This window comes from Canis lupus, chromosome 27 (genome assembly GCF_048164855.1).
Source record: "Canis lupus baileyi chromosome 27, mCanLup2.hap1, whole genome shotgun sequence".
NCBI classification, from domain to species: domain Eukaryota; kingdom Metazoa; phylum Chordata; class Mammalia; order Carnivora; family Canidae; genus Canis; species Canis lupus.
Genome location: NC_132864.1, coordinates 26,227,911 through 26,245,946, shown reverse-complemented (window position 1 = coordinate 26,245,946; position 18,036 = coordinate 26,227,911). Strand labels below are relative to the sequence as shown.

Genomic DNA, 18,036 nt, shown 5'->3' with positions numbered 1-18,036 from the left:
GATCCTGGTTCTCCAGGATCAGGCCCTGGGCTGAAGGCAGCGCTAAACCGCTGAGCCTCCAGGGCTGCCTCTGGCTTGAAGTTTCTAAGGTCTTAGACATCATACACAGTTCTAGGAAGCCATCATTCCAAATGCTAAGGTTCTGTGGATCTAAATGTTGAGTAGCCATATTGATAATTAGGAAGCACTGTTATAGTGGGGAGGGGGTGGAAGTCTGAAAGTTAATGCACAGGCATCAAAGAGTGTAGCTAGTAAAATTATTATGCAAAACATGCAGGGCAGTGGTGTCTTGTGGAAAAATGGATAAATGACAGAGACTAGATGACAGTGCGTCCTTGCCATCCCAAGACTAGGGTGGCCCCAGGCTGAAGTGGGGTTTAACCTAAAAGAGCTGAGGTCCTGAGGAGGCTATGCTGAGCATACCCTGCTCTTTGTTCCTCCAAACCAAGTTCCCCTCTTTATGGCAATGAGAAAAGCCATAAGTACATAAAAAGGGAATCAGAAAGTTAAGTGGCATGTGGTCTGGCTAGCTCTGCCCTGGCGAAGAAGTCTGGGAGAAATTGTGTCTGAGATGAGAACAAAGGGGAAAAATTCAGATTATACACCAAATGGTTAAGTTGGCATGAGAATCCACCTGCTGTCCACAGGTGGCTATGGGGCATCTGATACGAGGCCAGTGCAGGTGAGCAACTGAATTCTTAATTGTATTTAATTTTAATTAACTTAAATTTAAATAGTTCCATCTGGCAGGTGAGTACCACATCAGACACCACCATGCTAGGGGATTTATATATGTTGTAGTGAGATAGAAAATAATCTAGGGGCACCTGGCTGCAGTTGGTGGAACACGTGGCTCTTGATGTCTCAGGGTTGGGAGTTCAAGCCTCCAGATTGGACATAGAGACTACCTTTTTCTAAATTTAAGAAAGAAAAAAAAAAGGAGAGAATCTGAACATCTGAGAAACCACTGTCTTGACTACTGAAGAGGAAAACTAGAGAAACTCCAAGTTTCTAAGAGCCATTGGGTTCACGGTTTCTACGGTTCTAACATTCCAGGAGGTGTTATTATTCTATATTCTAAAGACTCAAAGTGCTGAAGGGCAGATGTGCCCAGGAAACCCTACTAATGGGGCACCGGGTGGCTCAGTTGGTTAAGCATCTACCTTCAGCTCAGGTCTTGATCCCACGGTCCTGGGATCAAGCCCCCACATCAGACTCCCTGCTCAGCTGGGAGCCTGCTTCTCCTTCTCCACTGCTCATGCTCTTTCTAGCTCTCTCTCTCTTTTTCTCTCTCTCTCAAATAAATAAAAAAATCTTTAAAAAAATCAAACTCCAGCTAAAATTCATCATGAAAAACAAAAATCACAAATCAAGGTTCTGTTTATATTTTTTCTATGAAGAGCAATCCTTTCCCCCTCTGGTTAAGTATGTCTTAGCATCATCATACAAAAGTCAGAATTCTCTCAAAGATCCCATCTAAAAATCATACCAGTTAAAATGCAAACATAATTATAAGACTTGAAATGCAGTGTCCTTGACTTAGTCTTTCATGACAGTCCAACATTAATCCACAATGTAAACTGCTCACTCTAATAATGACTGTACACAGACTGTTGATTTGTATACTTGGGGTTTTCCAGCCAAGGCAGTGCTTTACGGTGAACATGGGGTAGGCTGAGCCAAGGAAGGCATTTTGGGGTATGAAGGTACTAGTAGAAATAGATGACGGCGGGACCAACCTTGGGAAACTTAGAGCAGAGACACTTTCAAATGAGCTTTAAAGAGATGTGTCAGAACTTATCACCATTGCTGGGGCCAAAGAAAAGCCTTTAGTCACACTTCTTTTCTCCTGCATGATTTATAGCAGGAGTGAGGAAGTGGGTACTAGGGAAGACTTATTATTTATTGACCTTTAAAATGTGCAAGACACTCTTTAATCTCCTGACTACCTTATAACCCATTTTACAGATGAGGAAACTGAGACTCAGAGGAGACAGGTGACTTGCCCCAGACAGAGTCTGGAAAGGCTAGAGTCAAGATTTAAATCTAACTCTGCCATCTGTCTCTTATTCTACTTTTCCTCCCAATAGAACTTAGAGCAGGAGTCAGCAAACGATAGCCTGTGGGCCAAATCTGGCCTATTGTTTTTTTAAATAAAGTTTTCTTGGAACACACGTGCCCATTAATTTGTGTGTTGCTTATGGCTGCTTTTGTGCAAAGATGTGCAGAGTTTTATGACAAAGAATATAGGCTGCAAAGTCTGAAATATTTACTTCCTGGCCCTTTACAGAAAACATTTGCTTAATCCTGGCAAACAGCATCCAATTGCTACCTGGGCACAACCATCGGAGGTTTTGGTAGGCTTTCAGGAAGAAGTGAAAGCCATCTTATTTCTTCAGTTCCTTTCCTTTTGTTTGCTGAGAAGTGACATCAGTCTTCTTTTTTTCCCCCCACCCACCAGCCATGAGCTCACAAAGGCTGGAGCCTAAAGGATTCCCCCTGAGCATTTGTTTATAAGCCACTCTCCAGCAGGATGCTTTGTCTCCAAATCACTGCCAAACTTAATAACAGCATCGACCACGTCATCTCCCACCAAAAGTATAAAGGAAACTAGCTCTACCGCCCAGCTGGGTGGATGTCAGCCGTGGAGAGCTGCAAATTGCCCACACAAGGACAGATGTAGCTTGTTTTTGCCTTTCTTTTTCTATTTGAAAACTTTTCGGCGGGGGGGGTGGTGGGGGGGATGAGAATGCCATTAGGGAAATGGATGTGTTGATTCTAATTATCTGAGCGGGGAACAGAGGTGACTAGAGGCAGGATGGGCTCCACGTCATTTACCTGGAATGCAGCCAAAGCAAGGCTGGGGAAAGAACAGAATTCCAATGAAGCCAGTGCTCAGGACACTGAACACAAATAAGGAGGCATCCATGAACCCATAGGACGACAGCACATGGGGGACAAGATTCTCAGAATTGTCAAACTGGAAATGATCCAACTCCTGTTCTGGCATTCTACCTCTGTTTTTAATGCATGTTCAGTTGGCCTGTTCCCAGAGGGACTCTAAGGTGCTCTCTGCTCTGGGCCTCACTTTTGTGGTGATGATGATGATGGTGGTCAAGATGATGATGGTGGTTGTGGTGCTAGTGGTCATAATGGTGGTGATGATGAAAATGGTGGTGGTGGTCATGCTGGTGGTGACAATGATGACAGTGGTGGTGGTTGTGGTAGTGACAATGATGATGGTGCTGGTGGTGGTGGGATGATGTTGGTGATGATGATGATGATGGTCATGATAGTGGTGACGATGATGACTGGGAACAGGATGATAGTAGTAGTGGGGTGATGAGGATCATGATGGTAATGGTAATGATGGTGGCAATGATGATGATGTTGGAGGGATGGTAGTGGTGGTACTAATGATGATGAGGTAATGGTGATAGTGATGAAGAAGATGATGATGATAATGGTGATGATGGTAGCAGTGATGACGATTGCTATGGTCTGAATGTTTACATCCCTCCCCACCCAAAATTCTAATGATGAAATCTTAACCCCCAAGGTGAAAGTATTAGTAAGTGGGGCTTTAGGAAGTGATTAGGCCATGAGGGTGAAATCTTCATAAATGGAATTAGCACTTTTATGGTGCTCCAGAGAGCACCCTAGCACCTTCCGCCATGTGAGGATACAAGAAGGTGCCAGTTACAAACTAGGAGGAGGGCCCTTACTAAAATACAACTGTGCTGATGCCTTGATCTTGAACTTCCCATCTTCCAGTACTGTCAGCACTAACTTTCTATTGCCTAAACATTAGTTGTAATGTTTTGTTACAGTAGCCCAAATGAACTGAGACCGTGTTCATGACGATGATAGTAAGTTTGCTTTCTTTGCACCAGCCCCCATGACAGGCCTTTAAACACATTATCTCATTAAATCTTCCCCTCAATGTTGTGAAGAAGTTGCAGTGATTATCCCCATTGTATAAGATAATGGAGACACAGAGAAGGTGAGTGTCTTGACCAAAGTAACACAGAAGGGAAACAAGGGAACTAAGATTTTCATCTAGGTCTCCTTACTTCCATATCTTGCCCTTCTGTCAAGCTCTTTCTTCATTCAACATGTATTTTTTTTTCAGGCCTTATATGTGTCCAGCAATGTTCTAGGGCAAAGGTAAGCACATTTTTTTTTTTTCTGAAAAGGGCTAGGTAATAAATATTTGAGATTTTATGGGCTAAGTGATCTCTGTCATTGTCATCTCTGCCATTGTAGCATGAAAGCAGCCTTAGACAATACATAAACAGCTGTGACTACCTACGTTCTAATAAAACTTTGTTTACCAAAGAAACCCAAACAAAACCAAACCAGAAGACAGACAAGATCTGGGCCATGGATTAGAATTTGCTGATTTGGTCTATTTGCTATTGGTCTGGGCCATGGATTGGTCTAGATCATGGGATACGAAGCTGAGTTTTATGGCGTTGCATCAGGGGCCAGGGTAAATGGTGGTAGAAGCCTGATGGAGGGCTCTGCTTTGATTTACCACAAATCCGCATTAGCTATAGACTTTAAAGGGGGTGGGAAGTTGGCTATTTAAAAAAACAACAACATGGTAGTCTCTAGATAACCCCTTGCGGTCTTCCAGGTGAGAGAAGCAAGGGGGTGCCTCTCTATATCTCCCCAGAGATAAAGTGATACATCCGGAATCTACCTCTGGAATCTGTGGTAGGTATAGAATCCACTTGGAAGGCACAAGAGTAAAGGGGCTATGTACAGGGATTTTGTCACCTTCAGAGGTTCATGATTTCTCCAGCACTATAGTCTGTTTAACCAGAGGTGGAATTTCCACCAGTCTGAGACTGGAGAAGGCATCAGATGAGATGAAAGAGCCCAGACAGTTTCAGGTTTGAGATTCTGCAACCCTGTTCAGAGATCTTGGGGTGTAAGGACATGCTCCTTCCAGAGGAGGTTCCCAGAATGACCTGTCAGCCCTTTGAGACACCCCCAAAGCTCGCAGCTCCATAACCACTGAAGTCTACCCTTGCATGCTGTCTCAGCCGAAAGGGCCTTGGAGATGATCCGATCCATTTTATGGGGAGAGAGAAAGTGAGCCCTGCTCAGGGGAGAGGCACGTCCCAGGTCCCACAGCCAATATGAGGCACAAGCGGGGCTCTCGAATCCAAGCCCTCTGGCTCCCAGGCAGGCTCCTCTCATTATAGGAGCTGCTCCCTTACGGAGCCAGAAAGGAAAATCAGGTTGCCCCCTTCTAATCTGCTCCCCTGTTTCTTTGATCTGTCCTACTTATGGGACCTCCCAGCTGCATGAGTAACAGAAAAGTATAAAACAGAAGGGGAAGAAAAGTCAAGTGAGAGAAAAAAGAATAAGTAGAGAGGAGAAAACATAAAAGGAACTTGGGGCAGAGTGGAGGAAAGCTGGCAAAGGTCAAGGCACACAGACACGGCCTTCGAGGTGGGCACCTGAGGGCTTCCCCTCCCTGGAATCCATTCCTCATCCTTCTGGTTTTCCTTGGGGGAGCTATTTTTCTCCTATTCTCCATCCACATGGTGAGGACAGGGTTGACTCCACCCCTGGATTCAGGGCTGGGCACGTCTCCCAGAACTATCCAACCAGAGACTGCTCCCTTCTGGCACTGGTGCTCACTTTAGGGATGGGCATGGAACCCATACCAGGCCAATCAGAATCAGTAAGATTCCATTTCTGGACCTCTGTCTGAGCTGTCGGGTACAAGGAACTGTCTTACCACTGAGGTTGATTTGCTGATAATTTTTCAGCCTGACTGTGGCATCTGGGAAGGAAAAGCCTACCTGAGAATGGGGATGGAGAGGAGGGTTCAGTCAGTGGCATCCTGGTAAATTTTTTAAATTGGCCCTATGGGGAAGGGGAAGCCCCACTTTGGAACAATTTCCATGGTATAAATTCTCCTTTGATGACTAATGTCAATCTATCAAACCAACATCCTCAAATACACAGTTAGGAACAGATGTGCACAGTTAGCTCTGGTGAGCTGGTGCAAGTTGGCCCAGCACACTGCATTCAGCCCGTCAACATCATCTGAGTCCCTGAATTCCACTGGACCTGAAATCACAGGTCACTAGACTTTTCCATTAGATGTGCCAATACAATCCCTTTTGTTGAAGCCAATTTGAATTTTGTCACTTACAACCAACAGCACCTTAATTTAGACCAGTTCGCTCATCCTTTCCCACTATGTTACACTCGCAACTCCAAACCAGCCAATTCTCCCAGTAAAAACCATTTTCTTTACCACTTTCTGGTCTATCCTCAAGTCCTGGGGTCTCCTTCCATCTTCTCATTGTTTAAGCTCAGCCAAAATTAGAAAGGGCACCAAAAAGAGATGAATCACCTTTCCAAACAAATTGCTGCTTGGAAATGATTTCAGAACATTGAGTCTGATTTAGGGCCCCCTGGGTTTCCTTGGGACCACTATCTTCTGAAGATGTCCAGCTGGTGCCAATGATCCTGCTTTCGATCGTGAAGATTAACCTTCCTGAGCCTCTCTGCCATGCAATTAGGTGAAGCATAATCTCATCTAAACAATTTCAGTTGGATCTATTTGAATAATTTAATGTACACCTGCAACATTCAATCAATACCTGCCCCCCCTTACTTTTTAAAATAATTAACTTTGCTTCATTAAGTTACTCTAATTTCCAGCAAGTCTTAAAGTGACAAAAGTTCAATCGGTGAAGTCTCGGGGGACAAGATCAGTATCTACTCTTCTGTTCACCATCTCAACACTCCATGCATTATTTGTAATTGGTATTAGCAACTTTAAATTCTGATTAATTATAGGAGAGCCTGTTCTCAATGCAGAAACAAAGCCACAAGTCAGGGAGTAATAGACCCAATTATTCCTAGGTAGGGCTTTCCGTAATAGATTTTATTATCAAGATATCTCATCTCAGAGGCAGACGCAAAGAAACTCATTTCATTAGACGATACCACCTCTTGAAGCGAGACAAGCACATTTATCGTTTGGGATAAAGATAGCTTCGAAGAATTCTGTCCCAGAAACATGTCTGGGGCTAGTGGCGTGGGCTCCCACTCCTTCTTAGGACCAAGTTTCTTTTGTAGGGAGACTTTTGTGGGGAGACAGACAGGAACCCATGGTGCCTGGAAGGGGGTATTGATATAAATACCCACATTTCCCCCTGCTAGCTCCCTGAGAATGCAGGAGGCTATTACGGGTGGGAAGTGAACAGGGAGTTTATAAACGTGCTGGGCCACTTTGGATCAAACAGAGATAACGGGGTGGTAATTAGGAGAGCTATCTCCCCGTCAGGAGAGCCATAAAAGGTATTATTTACACCCTACTCATGGCCCCAAATGCCCTCCATATGGAATGCCTTTTTAAATACTTCAGTTCCCAGCCAAAATAATTCATCTTTATGCTCTGAAGTTCACAGCCATTTGCAGGAGGAAAACACAGAGAGGTTTTTTCTTTTCTTTTCTTTTCTTTTTTTTTCTTTTCTTTTCTTTTCTTTTCTTTTCTTTTCTTTTCTTTTCTTTTTTCCTTTCTTTTCTTTTTTTTTAAAGGAAACCCTCAATTCTGGATTTGGTGAATGCCTCCAGGTGAAGTGGTAGGAGGGAGCTGTGTTTCCAACTACAGTTTGGAGATACGGGTCTTCGGGTGGCCAAGAAAACCCAATGAGAGAAAACAAGAATGAACATGAAACCTAAGGCCCTTACCAGCAGTGGCCAGATCCTCAGAAGCCAGGAGGAAGCTGCCAAGAGGGAAAGATGAAGGAGCTGGCAAGACCAGCAGAGATAGAACATGGAGTGAAGCCACTCAGAAAGAGTAGATGGGATCCTCTGACCCACAAGGCCAAAGAAGTCCTTCAGATAACAGAGTTCTGATGGTGAAATCATTTTGCTTAAAAAAAAAATCAGTTAATGATGAGATTTGATTTAAGAGCCTTCGGACCCCTAAGCCACCCTCTTTCTACTCTACACCACAGCCTCCTAACTGGAGCTTGGGGACCCTACCCCAAGGAAACTCCAAGCAACTGGTGTGCTGGAAGGGGCTCTTAACAGCTTGCATGAGCCAACTGCTGAATTTTCTAGGACTTTGCAGGCCAGTTGTTCGACATAATTGCCATTAAAACTTAAACGGTACAAATTTACAAGTCAATAAATCATATTAAAAATTAAAGTAACACATACTCAAAATGCATTGCTTCCTAATTATTTTAGCACCATTGTAAAATATTAGCACTTTTATCCATGCTTTTGAGGAGTTCAGTGTCTATCCCATGTGAAGGGTGGCTTCCCAATTCTGTGTTCAGGGACATCATGTGGTTAGCTTGAAATCAGCCCTGGTGGGAGATTCGAACACACTACATATCAGGACTCACCTGCTCTGGAGAGCTGGTTGGTTGGGGTTTTGTTTGTTTGTTTATATTTTTATTTATTTATTCATGAGGTACAGAGAGAGAAGGGCAGAGACATAGGCAGAGGGAGAAGCAGGCTCCTCTCAGGGATCCCGATTTGGAACTTGATCCCAGGACTCTGGGATCATGCCCTGACCCAAAAGCAGACACTCAGTCACTGAGCCACCCAGGTGCCCTGAGCTGGTTGGTTGTTAAACTCCTACTAGCATACTACTTACTGCCCTAAGCTTTCCTCCTGGCAATGGCTTCCCAAATCCAGATTCACTCCAACTTCTCCATCACATCAACGGGAGGTGAGGTCTCCTCCTTATAGGGAGTATGGAAACCCCACCAACCAGTTCAGAAAGGAGACAAGACCCTCATGGCTAGCCCATCAGCTGTTTCAGATCTCACCTTCTTTTCCCTTTTGCCCCCTACCCCAAAGGTGGAAAATATACCCCCACGTAACAACCACTAAATAATTCATGGGCCATATATAATTGATGCTGGATTTAACAGAAGTAGAGCCGTAAGTGGTTGTCTATTAACTATTTATGATTTTGCCTGGGCAGCTGACAAGCCAGGCTCAGTGAGGAGATCACACCCATGCTCCCATGTTTTATTTAAACATTATTAAAAGTACACAGTCTGCAGCAAGGCCTTCCATTCCACTCAGAATTAGGTTCTGCTGTGAAGTCACCTCTGGGGCAAGCCTAACATTGGGATTGGGATTTACTGGAATCACTCCTTTTTCCTTTGGGTATAGGGAGTTAAGCTACCTTCTTCCTCCTTCTGTCCTTGAATTCTCTCCTCCTGATGGGTATGCCTCTCCTCTAGTTTTTCTGGGATCTTGGGTACATCCCATCACCCCCAAGTGGGGAGTATCATGAGCATTGCCTTCAGAGTTACTGCGAGGGTCATGTGAGAGCAGTGATCCTAATGGGGTGCTTTTGCTCCCCAGCGCACATTTGGCAATGTCTGGAGATAGTTTTGATTGTGATGTCTTGTGGTAGGAGGGTGGGGGTGCTACTAGAGTCTAGTGAGTAGAAGCCAAGGAGGCTGCGAAATATCCTACAGGGCACAGGCCAGCCCTGCACCAGACAATTATCCAACTCCAAAAGTCAATAAGGCCTAGATTACAGAATCAAAACCAATATTACTTTTTATGACTCAATTAAAAAAAATACTCGAATGAGTAAATATTATGTACCTAAAACTTATTGAGGAGGAAAATGGGTTTGAGTCAGACAGACCTGGGTTCAGATTCTGACTCTGCCACTTGCTGGGAATATGGCTTTGGAGAAGTAGCTTAATTAAGCTTTCTGGCTCCCAGTTCCTTTACTGGTAAAATAGGGATAATTTGCTCAGAAGGAGAGGTTTGAATGGGAGAATCCATGTAACTGCTTAGCCCAGGGCCCAGGATGCAGTAAGTGATAAACAAGCACTAACTCCCCACAATATCACTACCATCAACCATCCTGGCCATGGGATGGGATGGGGAAGTAGAGCTGGTAGGTTTATGATAAAGTTTAATCAGAAGGAGAATCAGAGTCAGAGGAAGAGGAAAAGACGAAAGGAGAAAGAATACAGTGTGATATCTATTAAGTCCCTACTGTGTGCTATCACTGGGCACTTTTATGTAAATCATCTCATTAAAAAAATATTTATTTATTTATTTTTTTATTTATTTATTTATTTATTTTAGAAGTGGGAAAGGGTAGAAGCAGAAGGAGAGAGAAACTCAGGTAGACTCGGTGCCAAGTGTGGAGCCCAACACAGAGCTTGCCCTCTTGACTCATGAGATCACAACCTGAGCCAAAACCAAGAGTCAGACTCTTAACCAACTGTACCACCCAGGCACCCCTAAATCACTTCATTTGATCTTCACTGCCACCCAATAAGATCAGCTGCATTATATTCACCACCCCATTCCCAGTTTATAGATGGTGAAGTGAGGTCCTGCCATGTTAATTTAGCTGCCCAAGCTCTCTGGCTTCAAGTCCAGGGCTCTTTCTACCATCCAATAAGTGAGATAAAGAGTGTCTCCCCAAAATTAATATCCACTGGGAACCTCAGAATGTGACATTTTTGCAAACTGGGTCTTTGCAGATGTAATTAGTCAAATAATGTCATATGGGATGAGAGTGGATCCTAAATACAATGCCTAGTGTTCTTATGAGAAGAGGAGAGAACACAGAGGCAGAGAAGAAAAAGAAGGCCATGTGGATGCGGAGCCAGAGGTTAAAGTTATGTTGCCACAGCCAAAGAACACCCAGAGCCACCAGAAATTGTATGAGGAAGAAAGGATTCTCCCCTAGGGCCTTCAGAGGGACCGTGGCCCTGCCAACAACTTGATTTCAGACTTCAGCCTCCAGAACTATGAAATAATAAATTTACGTTGTTTTAAGACAACCAGTTTTTTGGCAATTCATTACAGCAGTGCTAAGGAGCTAGGCATCCTTCCCCCACCCACACGCATGAGTCAAAGCAATTCTTTGGGGGAATGAGAGAGAAGGATAGAGAGAGAGAAAGAGGGAGGTAACATGCATGCACCTATGCAGGTGGTGGACAGGTGGGAGCTGAGGAAGAACGAGGCCAGCAGAGGAGAACAGGTGTGGGGTGGGAGGAAGGGACTCAGCAGCTGGCGTTCAGTGGAGGGAGCCGCAATGAGAAAGAAGGAAAGGATAGAAAGGAAGGTGAAGAGTCAGTGTTTATGGCCCTATCTGTGGTGTGTCTCTACCCTTCTGGAAACTTGACATTGCCTAACACACATCAGGCATTTGCTGATTGATTGCAGGTGTAAAGAGGCCACACTGAACAGGATTGGACAACTCCCCCAAAGCTGCCAGCCGATCCTGCTTTATCATTCAAGACACGCATCTTCCACGTGCTCTTCTCTGCATCTCCTGATTATACCAAACTACTTCCCCCTGTGCCTACAAATCCCATCTTGTACCAGAATCATTTAGGGCTGCCTCCATCTCTTCCTCTCAATCTTGAAATCTCCAGAGGTATAGTTCCTGGGCCATTCATGTCTGCATGATTTGGTAAACACAGAGGGAAGTAGGAAGACAGAGGAGATGCTTCACCTAGTAAGGGGTGGGGGTAACAGTAAGGACTTCCTGGAGGTGGGACCTGACTTGAGTTTGAAGATTAAGTAAGCAGGCAGAGGGATGCATGGGAACAAATATGGTGAGTCAAGAAACAACATGATGTTGGGTCTTTTCACACTTGAGTAGAATGTGCAAAGTGATAAAAGGGAGACAACCAAAGGCAGAAAATCTAGAGGCTAGATCGCAGAGGCTCTGAGAAGGAGCCTGGGTTTGGTTCTGAAGGCCGTGGAGAGCCATGGAAGTTTTCTTAGCAAGAAGATTGCCCAGGTAAGAACTGTTCTTTCCAGGAAGATCTTCTGCAAGGATGAATGCGAGTGGAGGGAGAATGGGGAGACAGGTTGAAAGGTAATTATAGAGCCCCAGACCAGAGGGGATGGAGCCTAATTAAAGACAAAGGAAGCAGGGATAGGAGGATGGAAGGGGATGAATTTTTTTTTTTTTGGTTTTTTAAAAGATTTTATTTATTTATTCATGAGAGACATACAGAGAGAGGCAGAAACATAGGCAGAGAGGGAAGCAGGCTCCCCCGATGTGGGACTTGATCCTGGAACTCCGGGATTACACCCTGAGCCGAAGGCATACGCTCAACTGCTGAGCCACCCAGGTGCCCACTGGGGATGGATTTTTAAAACAGCAGGCCTGGCCATTGATCTATGTGAGCCAGAGAGAGACAGGCCACTGGGATTTCTAGTGTGGGTCACTGGGTGGTGCGCTAAGAGTAAACAGAAGTCCAATCTATGTTTTTCAAGGCCTGGGAACTTTTGAAAGACACCTGGCAGGGATCCCTGGGTGGCTCAGCAGTTTAGAGCCTGCCTTCTGCCTAGGGTGTGATCCTGGAGTCCTGGGATCGAGTCCCACATCGGGCTCCCTGTGTGGAGCTTACTTCTCCCTCTGCCTGTGTCTCTGCCTCTCTCTCTCTCTCTCTCTCTCTCTCTCTCTGTGTGTGTCTCATGAATAAATAAATAAAATCTTTAAAAAAGAGAAAAAGACACCTGGCCCAGGAGAAAGTAAAGGGTAGGGAGTCGGGCCAAGGTACTGGAGGATAAACCCAATAGGTGCAGCCTCCAGAACAGGTGCATCTGGTGGAAAGCAAGCAGAGGATAGGCCTTCCTGTCACCATCAGCCCTTCTAGCTGCCCTTGACCTTCCTCGGTTACCCTGTTGTGGGGCTGAGGTGGTTTCCCCTGGGCTCTGTAACTATTGAAAAACAACAGGACATAAATCCACAGATGAGCCATCTCATGGCTCCCATGACAAAGGGACTTGAATGATTTAGGGCCAGAATATTCTTTTTCTCCATAATGTCTCCTGGAGTCGCCAGGAATAGTACATTTACTAAAATTAATGGCAAAACCTCATTTTTCTTTTTTCCGGGAAGAGAAGTTCCATCGGCAGGGTAATTGATCCTGATCTGGACGTGCCGGTGGGCCAGCTAGGGATGTAAATCATTCACACGAAACAACTCGCAGCCTTTAAACCAACACCAACAGTGACAAATGGCACAGTCTGGGACAGGCGGAAGGGAACACGAAAGGGAGATCCATCAACATCCTTCCCACTTCTCACCAGGGCCTGGCAGGTGGGATCTTTCTGGGGGTCTCCCATGGCAGAACCATTTTTCAGCAGGATCAGGCTGACAGGGCAGGGTGGGGTCCTAGTGACACATGGGGACACCCATCCCACTTCCACCACTCCCAACTCTGCAGCCCTGGGCCAAGCCCTTCATGTGTCTGCACCTCCACATTCTCCACCTGCTGCACTTGGTATCAATGTGAAGGAAAACCATGTCTGCAAAGGGCCTAAGCATTGAATGAATGAATGAATGAATGAATGCTTGGGCTGGAGCATTAAAAAATTCATTCTATCCCTACCAGGAAGATTTGAATCTAAAACATGGATAGTGCAAAGAGCAATGCTTTACTCAAAGAAATGGCTGTTGGCCAACAGTGGCCATGGTGTCAACTGGCTTTCTTTTTTTTTTTATTTTTTTTTAATTTTTATTTATTTATGAGAGTCACAGAGAGAGAGAGAGAGGCAGAGACACAGGCAGAGGGAGAAGCAGGCTCCATGCACCGGGAGCCCGACGTGGGACTCGATCCCGGGTCTCCAGGATCGCGCCCTGGGCCAAAGGCAGGCGCCAAACCGCTGCGCCACCCAGGGATCCCTCAACTGGCTTTCTAAGAATCCTCCAAACCCTGGTGTACAGACACCTTGCTTTGCCTATAAACACTCTGAGCACCCCTCACAGAGAAATGCATATAATACATGAATAGTGGTCTTTGTGATACCTTTTCATTCGGTGTGAGCTCCTCGAGGGCAAAGGTATGTATGTCTTGTTCCCTGCTGGATCCCTCAATATGGAGCACCGGGCATGGCCCATGGGAAAAGCTGAAGATACACAGTGAATAGGGAAAGAGCCAGAATGCTGACTACCTTGCAGAACACATGGCACCAGGGGCACCTAGGTGACTCAGTTGGCTGAGCATCTGCCTTGGGCTCAGGTCATGATCCCAGGGTCTTGCAATTGAGCCCCACATCTGGCTCCCTACACAGCAGGGAGTCTACTTCTCCCTCTCCTCCCTAGCTTAAGCTCTGTCACTATCTGTCTTTCTCTCAAACAGATAGATAAAATTAAGGAAAAAAAGAACACATGAACAGAGTGGCTGCTCCCTAGTCTTACAGGGGTTGGAGGAAGGCAGACTGGTGGCTTAAACATGAACCCAGAGAGGTGAGATCACACTTGGGAAGCCTGGGGAAGTACCAGTATGCCACAATGATGGGAAGTTGGGACAGGAAGGGGGGGGCCTTGGGAACAGGGTGCTCCCACTGAGCTGTGCTTTGTCCATACTGTGAGCTTCTACAAAGCAGGGGCTCTATGATTCCTTGCACTCCCTACTAATGCCCACCCCTACACTATGCCCATAGTTGGTGCTGAATAGACAAATGTTGAATAAATTGGTGAATAAATGATACGAGAGAAAAGGACATCCTCTCTTCTCCCAGTGGATATATCCCGGGCTCTTAGGCAAGGAATGGATTTGAGGGCAAATGGGTTGGAGAGTGTGGGATACCTACTATTAAGCAGGGTCTGCCAGCCTGATAGTAGCCCTCTGAGCCTTGCTGATCTACAGAGTCACTGAAGAAACAGGCAATTTAGGGTCACTGCAGAACACCAGCGAGGCAGGAGCATGACCTCCTTTCTCACGGTAGATTGAAAGGCGGCTCCCTTAAACCAAAAATCCTCCTAGGACCTGTCAATGTGACCTTATCTTTTTTTTTTTTTAAGTGTCTTTATGGATATAATTAAAGTAAGGATCTCAAGATAAAATCCACCTGGATTCAGGGGGATCCCTAAATTCAATTATAGGCATCTTTTTAAGAAAAGGGCAGAGGGATATTCAAGACACACATACACAGAGACAACCACCACATGAAGACCAAGGCAGATATTGGAGAGATATGGCCGCAATCCAAGGAATCTTCAGTGGGAGTGTGTTACTGCCCACACCTTGATTTCAGACCTTTGACCTTTAAAACTGTGAGAGAATAAATTTCTGTTATTTTAAGCCACCCAATTTTTGCTACTTTGTTAAGGCAGCCCTAGGAAACCAGAGATACACCAAAATGAAGGGAAGAATTCAGTCTTGGTAAACTTATGCAGCATCTTGCAATCAGAAAGCAGAGAACGACACAGGTCTCATGTCAGCATACACACAAGCTTTGTGTTTTACAGCTTTTTGTTTTCATTTTGAATCCTGTATGATGGTTGCTCTATCATCTTTTCAGTATTTCAGGGCCTTTAACGATCTTAACCTGTCCCTGGAAATGGAAATAGAGAAAGGAAAGGGAGACAGAGAGGGAGGAGAGGAGAGACAGGGAGAAAAGGAGAACAAAGAAAAGAGGAAGAAAGCCACTGTTTGATCTGACCGGCATGCCTGGGTGTCTGGCCAGTTAAAGAAGACATCAGAGGAGACGGGCTGGGATGTTCTCTTGCTCCCAGCCAGAGCTGGCGGGAGGGGAACTCAGCTGCATGAGAAACAGGGCTGGTGAATGAGGAAGTCATCCTGTCAACTGGAGGAAAGAGCCTTTCTCTCTCCCTGGCTATGGGAGGTGGAGGAACTGCCAGTCATGGAGCTTGGACTTTGTCTGGGAACCTGGGTCTCTGTGCAGAGCCTCACCTCCCCCCCCACCCCGCCCCACACGACAGCCACATTGATGGCTTGTCAAGGGCAAAGCTGATGAGAATGGCCCTGGCTGTGGCAGGCAGTGGCCCGAGAAATATACTTGCTGCAGGCAGACAAGTTGGTGAGACCTGTCACAAAACCAGAATGGACAGGGCGGGTAGGAGATAAAGACTGTGATTTAGAGACCTTCTGGGCAAGCTTTGGCAGGTGGTGGGTTGTCTCAGTGAAGGCTCTATAGTGGTGGGCAAAGGCAGTGCCAGATGTCTCCCAGGTCACAGAACCAGAAACCTGGAGTCTTAGGGATATTGGATCTCATGGGGAAAAGGAGGAACCAGCTCTCTCAGATGGCCTGTGATCCCTGCAGGAAACTCTCCTCAGAAAAATACCACGCATGATGGGAGAGACCTTCCCACTGGACATGAAACAAAATTTTTATCTGTGTTCCCCTTTTTCTTCCCTATGAAACTTAGTAAAATGCCAAACTCGACATTTTATTCATTCTTACTTTTTTATTATTTTATCTTTTTGTTCCCCATCCTGTTGGGAAACAGATTTTTAAGTGTTGCTTGGACCACACCAGGGAGCTAAGCATGGCTTAGTGAATAAAAGCACAGACTACAGAGTTGGACAGCCGGGGTTCAAATTCTTACTAGTGTGTGTAGCCTTGGGCAAGTGAGTATACCACTCCGAGCCTCAATTTGGCGTGTTGATGGCCCTTGCCTCAGTTCTCCCACCTGTAAAATGGGAATAACATTCTGACTTTGCAGGGTTGTTATGGGGATTCTATGACATGGATGTTAAGGCTCAGTGTAAGGTGGGCATTTAATCAACGTTGGTTCCTTCCTCTCCCCACGAGGGTGCCCTGCCTTTGGAATGTGTGAGGCAGGAAAAGTCTAGAATCTGAAATGCACACAGGCTGGGTGGCCATCCAGCAGCAGGGAATGCGATTGGTCCACCTTGGACCCGACCCCAGAGCTTGCAGCCAATGGCAGCGTCATTTCTCTGCCCATCCCCTTCTGGTTTCTCCCTGCTTCCCAAAGGCCCTGGAGACCAGCCTGGAGGAGGCTCCCGCAGGGAAACCCTCCATCACTTGACAGCCAGTGTGGGGACAGCACTCACCAGCTCCATGCACCTGCGGCTGGCTTCCGCCTCCCGCTGCACCAGCTCCTCCATGTCCGCCTTCAGCTCCTCCAGGCGCCGCTGGTAATATTGGCTGCTCTCCCGCTGCTGGGACTCGGACTTGGCCGCCTGCGTGAGCTCCTCACCCATCTTGATCAGGCTGTCCCGAAGCCGGATCACCAGGACCTGGAGTCGGGGCGGAGAGCACACATCCCCCTCGTCGGTAGAGGCCAGAGGCGGGAGACAGGGGCCTCCAGGAAGAGAAATCCTGTGCTGAGTCTCTGGGCGTGTAAATAAGGTCATCAAGACGATAATCCTGATTTCTGATACAGAAACGAAGAATTTATTTTAAAAGCCTGAGAAAATGATAATTGCTATACCGCGGGGCAGCCTGGCAGGCGGACAAGCACCCTGGCTTTGAATAGGTGCTAGGTTCAATCTCCACCACTACCTCTTCCTGGTTGTGTGAACCTTGGGCAGGTTATATAACCTCTCTGAGAGACAGGGATGACTGACAGTATTTATGTCCCAGGGAGACTGTCAGAATCGAAAATGTTATGTTATGCAGAACGCTTAGCTCAGTGCCTGGCACACAGAACATTCTAGATAAGGGTTGGGAATTATTAATATTTAGAGCAGCCCTCATCATTTTAGGAAGCTGTGTGGCAGGGAGCACACGAGGCTGGGGAGTCAAAACCCCTTCTCCAGCATGGGTTCGGGTTTCTTGATTTGTAAAATGAGGTGTTTGATCAGATAAACTTACACGAGCTTCCACTCTAATGCTTTATGGCAATTTTCCTTTTTCTGGGGGGGGAGAAACCAAGAGGACACAATGAGACAGTAAAGAGAAAGGAGCTGTGGGCATCACCATCGCTATAGAAAACAAACCCAAGTGCTATTCTGCAGAATTCATTAGTTGGCCAACAAGCCTGGAGCCAATCGATTCTGATGGGCAAATACTCGAGTGTTGACCTAAAACTGAGCCTACGTGAATATTTCAGGCCCTCGCTCTGGTGACTCTGAGCCCCTCTCTCCAGATCAGAGACTGAATAACAGTCTAAAAGAAAAGTTTTACTATTCAATTGCCCTTTGCTTTTCAAATAGCATTTAGCAACAATTTCAAAGGGCAGCGGGGGAAAGGGGCGGTATTAAAAGGAAGAAGAGCAGTTCTCAAATGGTGTCCCCCAAGGAACCTCTTCCTTTCAAGGGCCTGGGA

At 45.9% G+C, this 18,036-nt stretch overlaps 1 protein-coding gene across 1 annotated transcript in view; it reads right to left on the bottom strand.

The window, feature by feature from the left end:
- MYO18B (myosin XVIIIB) overlaps positions 1-18,036 on the bottom strand; it is a gene marked incomplete at its 5' end in the record, with an annotated part of 242,336 nt that overhangs the window by 56,765 nt on the left and 167,535 nt on the right. The window contains one exon of the mRNA XM_072801883.1: positions 16,821-17,006. Within this exon, the coding sequence (XP_072657984.1) occupies positions 16,821-17,006 (186 nt within the window). The remainder of the gene's footprint in view (positions 1-16,820; positions 17,007-18,036) is intronic.